This window comes from Acyrthosiphon pisum, chromosome A1, assembly GCF_005508785.2.
Source record: "Acyrthosiphon pisum isolate AL4f chromosome A1, pea_aphid_22Mar2018_4r6ur, whole genome shotgun sequence".
Classification (NCBI taxonomy): domain Eukaryota; kingdom Metazoa; phylum Arthropoda; class Insecta; order Hemiptera; family Aphididae; genus Acyrthosiphon; species Acyrthosiphon pisum.
Window position 1 is genome coordinate 154,373,482 of NC_042494.1, and position 11,821 is coordinate 154,385,302.

At 28.3% G+C, this 11,821-nt stretch overlaps 1 protein-coding gene across 2 annotated transcripts in view; it reads left to right on the forward strand.

The window, feature by feature from the left end:
* The window catches only part of LOC100165059 (protein UBASH3A homolog), a 10,708-nt gene extending 3,318 nt beyond the window's left edge, over positions 1-7,390 (forward strand). For both annotated transcript variants that reach the window (XM_029488623.1, XM_001947131.5), the window contains 6 exons: positions 3,778-3,953; positions 4,042-4,180; positions 4,244-4,313; positions 4,376-4,827; positions 4,911-5,168; positions 6,407-7,390. In XM_029488623.1, the coding sequence (XP_029344483.1) occupies positions 3,778-3,953; positions 4,042-4,180; positions 4,244-4,313; positions 4,376-4,827; positions 4,911-5,168; positions 6,407-6,666 (1,355 nt within the window). In that variant the 3' untranslated portion in view covers positions 6,667-7,390. The remainder of the gene's footprint in view (positions 1-3,777; positions 3,954-4,041; positions 4,181-4,243; positions 4,314-4,375; positions 4,828-4,910; positions 5,169-6,406) is intronic.
* Positions 7,391-11,821: the final 4,431 nt, after the last annotated feature.

Consider the following 11,821-nt stretch of genomic DNA (forward strand, 5'->3'; position numbering starts at 1 on the left):
CTTCATAATACATTATTTTCGAAATGATTTTGTTTATCTGCACAAACTATGTCATGATGAATTGTGTTCCATTAACTGTAGTTATGATCCTGCGAAATGTCCCAAAATAACACCAAGGTTAATATAAAAGGGTTATTTTAATTGAACATGTTCCTCCAATCACTTTCAATCAAAACAACTATCTACATGATGAGAATAATCGTAATCTTAGTAATAAATGGTTCTTCAGAAAACTTACTGATGGTGAACAGGTTCGAAGGCAATAGTTAATATATAGTATTTCAAAAAATAAACTTTTTTGTTTTCCATGCATTTTTTTGTACCGAAAACTGTGCTTTTATTTCTGATCTTGGTAATTGGCAACTTTTGAACCCTCGTTTGCCTGATCATCAAATTAACTTACTGCATAAACAAAACTGTATAAAATGGAAAAAACTAGAAAAAATTATATTTGATGCTAAAACTATTGACTGTAAAGTATAAAAATGTTCAAAAATGAAAAAGAAAAATGGCGCAATATTTTAAAAATAATCATAGATATTATGTTTTGTAGTAAAAATAATCTTGAAAATAACTGATGATTGTATAATGCTGTAATAATTATATACGTAAAAAATAAATGTTAAAATATATAATTTCGTCAATTTTTTTATCTTTAAAAAGGCGCATTACCAAGTTTGCCAGAGGCGTTAATGAGTCTTCCTACGCCACTGAATATAAACTATTTTATCAGTGTTCAACCATACCTAATCATTAAAGACTAATAGGTAGTTCTTGTTATTTAAATTTTCTGAATTAAAAAGTTTTGTTATTTTTAAATGTAGGTACCTACTTTTCTACCTTGTACCTACTGTGTAACTAAATGTTAATTTCCGAGACTCATTGTTACTCTAAAGTAGATTTTTTTTTTCTTTAATTTTACTTCACCTAGTAAATTAGTTTTCTTATTAACTTCATAACTCAACTACGTACTTTAAGTATCTATCAAAAAAACTGATTTTTTTTTCAGTTAAATTTAAAAATAATAATTAAGGTGATGTAATATGTACCTACTGATGTTTAGGTACAAATGTACAATATAATATAACCACGGTAGATTATAGTCTTCTATAATCTACCGTGATTATAACCGAAACGGATTAATTAATAAATAAATTATTTATTTGTTTAATCTCGCAGTATACATATACTAATAATTAATACACTACACGTCTACTGCCTACATCTACAATGTTTTTAAATACAAATAAACAAACAAATATATTCTTTGATTTAATAGAATTGTTGACAAAAATGTGTAATAGTGCTTGCACCGTCAACTATACTGAGGCCCTCAGTACAAGTACAGTGTCTAAAGGCTACATCTAACGTGTTATGTAATTATATAAGTCATATAATATATGTAGTTAATAAATAAACAAAATAAGCTTAGGTAGTAGGTATAAGAATTAGTATGCAATGTTATAACAAGACCCAGGAAATCGCTCAGATGTGCATATTACCAGGCGCGGATCCAGAAAATTTTAACAGGGGGTGCTAAAAAAAAAGGTGGGCAAGTGGGTGTCGCTCTGCTTTACAGTAGATTATAATTGGATCACTGTATAGTCTGTAATGGATGATGGAAAACGGTTCTGAGCGTTTAAAATTTAAAATGTCCGTAAACAGCTCAAAACGGCTCAAAATATTTTGTACATTAATTGATAGGTAAGATGTTATATATTATGTAAATTTTAAGTATATCTACAAGTATTCGTATTTGAATTACAAGAAAATCGCTACAAGCCTACCCATGCCTACATGAGAAATCCAGAAAATATACAACGATGTAAAAATGTAATTTAACTTTCCGGTAGATCAGCGGTTCCCAAACTGTGTGGCGCGCCACCCAAAGGAGGAGCGAGCACTTAACAAGGGCGGCGCGGCGCGCGGTTGGAATTTTATACATATTGTTATTTTTAGATTAATTTTATGTCCGATAAAAATTTTGTAGAAACGATAATCTTATCTTATCCATACACGACACACGTTTATTACAAAATAATTACAGTTATTCAGTATTATAACTGTCGTATTCTCGTAGTGACGTAGTGTGTAATATATGAGCGTACATTTTTCTAACTTTATTATTCGTAATACTTTATTTTATTTCGTGCTATTTTTTTCAATCATTAATATGGAAAAATTTCTTAATATTGAATCGAAACGTAAACAAAATGAAGACAACTGTAAAGAAGAAAATAAACGTAAGTTTAGAAAATATGATAATAATTACTTAGATTTTGGGTTTACTTACATTACAATAGATAACGAAGAACGTCCTAAGTGTATTATTTGTTTGAAAGTATAAGCTGCTGATAGTATTTTTTAACAAATTAAAACGTCATTTAGAGACTAATCATAGTACATTAAATAATAAATCACGTGATTATTTTGTAAGACAACTTGCAAAATTAGAAAAACAATCTTCTAGTTTCGTTAAACAGACAAGCGTTCCATCTAAAGCTCTTTTGGCTTCATATAAAGTAGCATTTCGTATTGCACAATGCAAAAAACCTCATATGATTGCCGAAGAGCTTATTTTACCATCAGCAATAGATATGGTTTCTACTCTGATAGGAGAATCTGTAGCAAACCAACTTAAAAATATACCTTTGTCGAATAATACCATTAGTCGGCGAATTCAAGATATCTCAGATAATATAAATGATCAGCTTATTGATAAATTAAGAAATAAAAATTTCGCGATTCAGCTTGATGAAGCAACCGATAATAATAAAGACACATATTTAATATGTTATGTTCGGTTTATGGATAGGGTAGATATTATAGAAGAATTATTATTTTGTAAATCTATATTAAGTGGTACTAAAGCTAAAGACCTATTTGATATCACTAATAATTTTATGGATCATAATAATATTAAATGGGAAAACTGTTTAGGCGTGTGTACAGATGGAGCTCGAGCTATGTCTGGTCAGTACGGTGGACTTCAGGCTTTAATTCGACAAAAAGTTCCAGAAATGATATGGACTCATTGTCTTATTCATCGAGAGGCTTTAGCGTCACAAAATATAAGTTGCTCTTTAAATTGTGTACATGAAATAGTTATAAAAGTAGTCAACGTTACATATATAAGTACCATTTGCCACTTCGTATTTATGTGAAGCAGGATTTTCAGCTGAAGCTGTATTAAAATCAAAATATCGGTCCAAACTCAATGTGGAAAAAGAAATGCGTGTTGCAGTAACTACATTAATTCCTAATTTTGAAAAATTAATAAACGAAAAACAAGCACATTGTTCGCATTAATTATTTTGTATAGAATAAAATATTAAGTTTACTGTTTTTTTTGTCATCAAAATTTAAATTTAAAACTAATAAATATTATACATTGAACAATTTTTAACCTATTTTATTGAATATTCTTTGAGGGAGGCGTGAAAAAAATGTTTAATTATTAGGGAGCCTTGAATGAAAAAAGTTTGGGAACCGCTGGTGTAGTCCATTCTTTTCAAATTGATATGCACGTATCTTGAACCAAATCATTAATTCTTAAGTTTTAAAGTACTATCACCATTCTGAAACTTTTTCTTAGCTGATTTTAATAGTTGACTATTAACAATCAACGATTAAAACAAAAAAAACAATGTTTTAATAAAATAAATATATATTATATATAATATATTGAATGTCAATACCCCATATTACCTCATTTTATGATTAGATATTACATTTTAAATTTAAATAGCTCATATTTATTGTTATTACTTGTTTCAGTTGGAGTTCAAGTAGATCCTCATTTAAAATCTTTACATTTAACTCTGGCCTATCAGTTTGATGTAAGCCAAAAAGAAACATTGAAATCATTAATTAAATCCACAATAAATCCATCAACACCATGTCTATGGGAATTAAAGTTATATTCTAGAGAAGCATTAGCTGCTTATAAACAGGTTAGTATACATTTTATTTCAAATATTGTATGATTACTATTAGTTATGTTGTTATAGCATATTATGTATAACATATAAAATATTTTAGGTGTATAAGGTTGTGTATGCACATGTCCCACAAGCTGCTGATGAACTAGAACTAAGAATAGGTGATTATATATATGTTTCTAAAGAAAGCATAGATAACTCTGTTGATGGTTGGGCTGAAGGAATGTCATGGTTAACTGGTAATAAATAGACTTGTAATTTTAAGTTCTAAATAAATTCTGAATTTCTGAAAATGTTTACAGGATGTAATGGTTACTTTCCGCTATGTTACACTGAACGTACTGCTGAATCTGATACATGGACTCTACATTGGTAAAATGTATTATTACATTAAAATTTGTAACCACTAATTTTTAAATGTATTTTTTTTGCAGTTCATTACCTTTAGATGGTAGTTATCACGAATCTATTGAAGTTAATGAAACAAATATGACTGAAGAAAAACTAGTTGAAAAATATGGTACTAGTTTTGTTCCGGCTGATTACACACCTCATTCAGAACCTCCAAAAGGTCCCAAATCTCAAAAAATATACATATGTCGACATGGAGAAAGAGTAGATTTCACTTTTGGAACTTGGGTGCCTTATAGTTTTGATTCCGATGGGAAATATGTCAGAAAAGATTTAAACATGCCCCCAAATATTCCTCAACGGCGGGATTTTCCAAACTCTTACCAAACCGATACTCCTCTCACTTGTGTTGGTGAATATCAAGCTAAATTAACTGGATGGGGTATGAAAGCTGCTCACTCAACCAAATCAATTCAACATGTGTTTTGTTCACCATCATTACGCTGTGTTCAAACTTGCCACAATATCTTAGTTGGTTTGTAATATATATATATAAATTATTATTAATATAATGACAATAATATGTATATTAATTTGAATGTAAAATTTTTCATGTAGGACTTGATGTTGATAAACAAGTTTCGATTTGTATTGAACCCGGGATATTTGAATGGCTTGGTTGGTATAATCAGTCTGGGCTACCTGATTGGATGAATAATGAAGAGTTAATAGCGGCTGGTTTTAATATTAATTTCAAGTATGAAGCTTTAGTATCATTGCCATTCCTAATTGATAATATGTCAGAAACAGTTGAACAGTATTATATTAGATGTGATGAAGTAATACAGAATTTAATCAAATCAACTGAACACAAAGGTAACAAATTAAACAAAAACCTCACTCTGTTGCATGTTTTAAGCAAGAATTAAGATATTATACACGATACGGAACAGAAAGGTCTTATCAATGTTTTTCTGAGTCCGCCCGCTTTTCACTGTTTGGCATGAGAACTAGCGCTTTATGTGATTGTTCTGTGTTAAACGGTGAGAAGGTTCGGGCTTCACTTATCACATGTCTATTTGGTATCCTATATGTCTTAATTTGTGGTTTTGAGTTTACCTAGTCATCGATTAGGTCACTGTAATGGATATGTTAAATTTGAATTCAATGATAAAGCATTGCATACAAATGACGGTTCTGAGTGGAGATAGTAGTGTCAGGCTCTATTTCTAAGGATATTTTATTATTCATTTATCGTTCCATTAGTGACACAGTAGGTTGAACTAATTTTTGCCCAAAAAAAATTATATACAATTTTATATAATAAATAGCTTATTAATATTGTTAAGTCAATACCAATATACCATATTATGAAGATATGAATAGTCTCATAGATATATAGATGGTTTAATTAATATTTATAATTAATTTTAGTGTTTTTAAATTTTGGTTTGGATATTTTTATGTACCTAATAGAAAAGTTGCAATTCTTTCTGATTTTTTTTTTTTTAAACTACAACCAAATCTCTAAAATTGTTAGAACAAAATTCTTAATTTTTATTTTAATGTACAATATCATAAAAATTTAAATATCAAAAGTTTATAAAAAAGAAATTGTGCTTATGTATTTTTGATAGTTTTCAATTGCTATAAGAACTTGTGTGGGAAGTATTACAGTTTCAATTTTTTTGACTGAGAACAATTTTTTTATTAACATTTATTAGAAAAGTCAAAAACTTAAAATGTCAAAAAAGAGGAAACATATCTTGAAAATAATTTTACGTCTCAGAAAAGTTAACATAAATATTTTGTGAAAAAGTATCCATCTATATTAATTTTGTCAAAAACTGGGTTTGCTTAAATATTCTTAGTTTTCTATGCATTTCTTTAGTTCATCCCAGCTATATCCAATTTGCTACAGAAACCACTCAATGTTGAAGATTGTATATTTACTGCTTCTAAAGTTAATGTAAAAAAAAAAAAAAAAACACCTCTGTTAAGTTAATACATTCATTGCACCACTCTGAATCTACTATATTATATAATATACATAGTAATATTTAATATAATATGTATAATATGCATTAAAAAAAAATGTTTGTATTTTTTTTTAGGTGGTGATATATTGCTGGTAGGTCATGCTTGTTCATTGGACTCTTTTTCAAGATCGTTACTTCATAAATCTCCACGTAACAAACAAAATTTTGTAAAAATGGTTAAAGATATCCCTTATTGTGGCTTAGTAACTCTAATGACTGATGGAATTAATGATTGGACATTTGTGGATCCCCCGGTTCCACCATTAACTAACTCTATTAATAAAAGATTTAATTGGAAAGTTTTAACCACAGACATTGATGTCTCCCCGAATTAAGTTAAAACACGTTGACTGTTATGTAACCGCTGGCGGTCTTCTGTAAGTCTTAAATTGTATACTCTTGTGACCACCGACACCCATAGTTGATCATTACTACCATGCCACATCACCGCCGTTGACCGTAAATTAATATGGTTTTATATTATTAACTTTTCTATGGCGCTACAATAATATACTAAAAAGAGTGTTGTGGTGTAGTGGGAATCATTACAATTTTTTGATGTAATAAATATTTTATTTTATTTTTATATTTTTCAAATATAACAGTATATTATACAAATTTGGAATGACATGGAAAAATATTCTTGGTGTGTCGCCGTGTCGATAATACATAATATTATCAGGTGACCGATGGAGGTCACATGATAGTCAACGCATTAAACCCAAAACTAGTATGACCTGATATAAAACAAAATAAATGTCTTTAAAATTATAAGTTTTGAAAACCGCACTTATTCTAACTTTGAAAAAATAATGGCATAGTATTGAATATTGTATATTTACAACATATGTTTATTTTAAATTATTTAGGTTTTTAACAATGCTGGGCATTAACAAGTTTTAAAGTTTAAAAGTATTTCTTAACAAAATTACATAAAGTATTACATTTTTATTTAAAGCAACTTCTAACCTCCAACCTCTACATTTATCAATAATATGCAGTTGCTAATCTGTTAATTAATTATATAAACTTGTACATTCAGTAATTTTTTTTTATTACAAACCCCATACTTAAATATATTTTGTTTTGGACAAATAAGTGTTTATAAATCATAATAATATAAAAAAATAAATAATCAGAAATATAAATTGTAAATTATAATGGTATAATATGAATAAATTGTGGTACTTAAATACTTTTGTAGACTGCCAGTGTTAAATGTTCTATTTCTAGATTTCATTAGGGATCAAAGTAACATAAATACAATGTTATATTATAAATCACTCAAAATATATTAATTTCAACTATCTCAACAATAACACTATCAAAAATCTTGTAGGTGCTTTGATCTCATAAAATTTTTTTTGTAAACTACTCTTACTCATATGTATTGTTATTATGATAATTATTGTTTTATTCACTTTTATAAAATGTCTTAATTGTTTTTTTCGTAGATTAAAAAGTCAGTTACATTTTTTATTTTACAGAATATTTATCTTCTATGCCAAAGCACAATAAACGCATTTTATAAAAGTTGAGTTACATTTTTCTAACTTTTATTCATTAAAAAAAGTTATGTAACTTTAAGAATTAAAAAAATTTGTTTACTTATCCAGCCTTTTTTGTTAATGTTATGGTTATTTGTATCAATTTACTTGATATCGTAAATCTTACAATATTCCTTGGTTTTTATGTTATCCTATGTTAAAAGGGTTACATGATAGACAAAAAAAGAACATGTTTTTTAAAAGTAGTGATGTCTATGTGATCGGTACCTACTCATTTGCTTTCAGTATTAAAATACATTATAATATTCTTATAACAAAATTATGAAATAAACATTTTTAATATTTGTTTTCAACGTCAAAAAACATTGATGGAATAGAATTGAAATTATTTGTTCAACATTTGATTTTTCAAAACTGACCTGTTATTTATTATATGTTTCCTATAATTATGTTATAATGTATGTATGTTTAAATTTAGTACTATTTGCTATAATTGGGCAATGCCCGTAAATATTTAAAATAAATATTTTTCTTAAAAATTAATTCTATGGTCTGTCCAACGAGAGAACGCACACCAACCAAAACTGGTTCCCTCACCCAACATCCTGCCATAGGGGAACCAGATTCGATAGCAAGGTGGCGCGGGGAGATGTGCAGAATCGGCGCGTTCCCTCGCTGGACAGAGTATACACTATTTTTTAGTTTTGTCTCAATGTTGAAAATGCATAGTATTTTAAAAATATAATTTAAAACTCATATAGGTAGTAACTTATATTCATACTGGACTTAAATATATCTATATTCATGAATGTATACTTTTTTGAAGAGCATTGTTTTTATACCCATCTCCACCTTGGGACCTATTTTCAAATGTAAAATATTAACAATTCATTCAATATAAATGTATTAAAACATTAGTTCATAAAAATGCTCTACCAAATCAATAATTTAATTAATAATATTGTTATCATATTGATTTTGTATTACAATGTATTGAAATTAGGGTAATTTGGAAATATTAATTAATTTAATTATTGCAAGAATTATTTATGCACTTGACCACTAAAATATGTACTTAATGTTCCTAGGTGAAAGTGATAATTTATTCTATTTTTTTTCCAAGACCTTGTTTTTTTTTTATTATTATATAATATATATTTAGTATTTTATGTCTTAGTCTTAAGATATTTTGAATGTTAATATTTTATTGTTTGACGCATGCACCCAACATGACACAAGGTATTATTAGATAGTCAATTATCCTCTCTAAATTGGGACTGAAGAGGGAACAGATTAGTGTAGATAATCAATAAGTGATGATTAAAAATGTACTATGAATATTGAAATTAAATGTTTTAATCATTCAAAAGTATAATATTTATTATATTATATTATAATATAATCAATTAAATATTGTAATGTATCTGTAATTAAAATTAATAGTAAATAATAAATAAAAACACCAAGGAAGTTTGTCTGTTATTTAGTAAGTCTCGAGTACCTATACCTTGTCATCAGTGGCGTCAAACACGGATACTAACTAGGGAAAATTCCCCAGAACTATTTATGGTTGGGTCAGGTGGGTGGGGTGGGTGATAATAAGTGATCAGTCATTAGTGGTTTTTAATATTTAAACATCATCATAATTATTAATTTAACAATAAAGCTAAGTGTAAAGAATAGACAATAATAGTATAAGTATGGTAGGTCAACAGGCAGTATATTGCGATTATAATGCACTATTCGAGAGTAGCTAAAATTTTTTTTTAAATAGGTGGGCCTAACACCAGAATTTTTTCCCCATAACATGAAATATAGATCGGCGCAACTGCCTTGTCATTAAGTAGGTCACCGTAATGGATATGTTGGATTTGAGTTCAATGATAAATTATAATTCATGAAAAACCATTCTGACTGATTGGAGGTGGTGTGTCAGCCTCTATTACTCAGGGTAGAAATAGTCATAATTCAAAAAGGTATAACCATTGGTGAAAATCGGAGAGGGGGGCTTGAGGGGACTTACCCCCAACTCAAAAAAAAGTCCGTCTAACCCCCTTCTTTTTTAGTTTGTAGCATCGAAGCCCCCTGCTCACATTATGTTAATAACTTTATCCCCCCCCCCCCCACTGAAATTTTACTGGATTTTGACCTATGGGTATACTTAGCAATAATATTATTATAATCTTAAATTGATGTTCTTATTTTTAAAATCAATATTAATTTTAAAATGCATAACAGTACAACTTCTACAGGTAAGTATAGGTACCTACTTTTATTATATCTCAGGTTCAGTTTCTCAAAAATGATATATTTATTTGTTTTTAAATTTTATTCCAGCTGCTTTCTTAATTTCATTACAATCAGATGGTTGGGTGTAATTGTGATAAATTACTTGGGAGAAGTGAGAACCCAGACGACGGACTCAGGCCACGACATCTCTGTGTTGAATACAATATCTTGTAGATCCTGAAAATGAAGAAGGTAGGTATATTATAAGGAACCTAATATAGTAATATAGGTACTAATATATAACCTTTTCCCCAACAGTAGTCTTTGTTCAGCTAGATTGTTTATAAAGTTCATAACTAAGGTGTAATTATCAGTCAAAGTCTTTTTGATTAGTCCAATCTATTTGATCTCTTATTACATATTATACACTTATAATATATAGGTACCAGTATATAGCAGTATCAACGAGGCACTGTTGAAATAATTTACCACCAAAATTCAAAGTGTTGACACTTAGGAGTCGTATATTGGTGCAACTAGGGGGATTTGTGCACCCTGAGTTTAAATGTGCACCCCCAAAATATTAATGACTTAATCTATAATATTTTGATTATTTTGAAGTAAAAATTATCAATAAATACAAAAATGTTGTATCATAGTGTACCTATATTGAGGAATAACAGTATAATGTATAACATTATAATATTATGAAATAATCTTAAGCTTTGGTAGGTATTTAATGTTGTATAGAACAGGCCACAGTTACATCGTTATTACTTATTTGTGTAACAATGATCATACCTAATAATATTTCAACAAAATAACTTAGAAAACAGGATAGATATCTTTATCTTTGACAGGATAAAACACTGCCCATGAATGTGAGCGCATTTATATTGTTTCCTTGTTTATAATTAATTGTTATAATTTATAAAACAAGCCTGTGTTTTAGATGACATAAATACCTACAATAAAATTTATTTGCTTCTATAAACATTTTGTATTTTTGTTTTTTTTTAATTTGCTTATAAAAAAGGGAGTTTACCAATTGCGCTTAAAATGACCTTTTCGTATACCAATTGCGCTTTATACATTTTAGGGTCAATAGACCAATTGCGCTCAAAACAACAAATATTATGGTGAGAAAAAAGTTGTCCCGCGCAAAACAGTTTTTGCTTTGTTGTACATTTGAAAGACGGAGACAACACATGCGGGTGTGACGTCCTCTTAAATCTTAATATAGGTACAGATATTAACAGAAAGACTAGATGAAATAACTTTTGTTCAAATCAATATTACTAATTTTTTTCATTATATATAATTTAGTATTTTGCACTTCACGTATAATAAAAAAAAAAATGTATTTTAGATTCTGAGTGGAACGATGAATGTATTGATTTTACAATGATGTGTGTTTTTTTTTTTATTTTTTTTTTTTATTTTTTTATTTATTTTTTTATTTTTTTTTGTGTCTGTCATCACGTTTTAGGACAGTAAAAGTGCTTGGATTTTCTTCAACAGTACCTTTTCTGATAGGAAAGTGAATCTAGTTGGTACTTTGGGGGGTCAAAAGTAAAATTTTTCCAATAGTTTTCAAAAGCGCCGTGAAAAACAAAAGAAAAAATTAATGAAAAAACGGGAATTTTTACGCAAAATCTGTTTTTGAGAAATCGATTTTGGTTTTTGGTGTAACTTTAAAAAAAATGACCATAGATATATGAAATTTTGACTGAATGTTTATCTTAGCATTTTC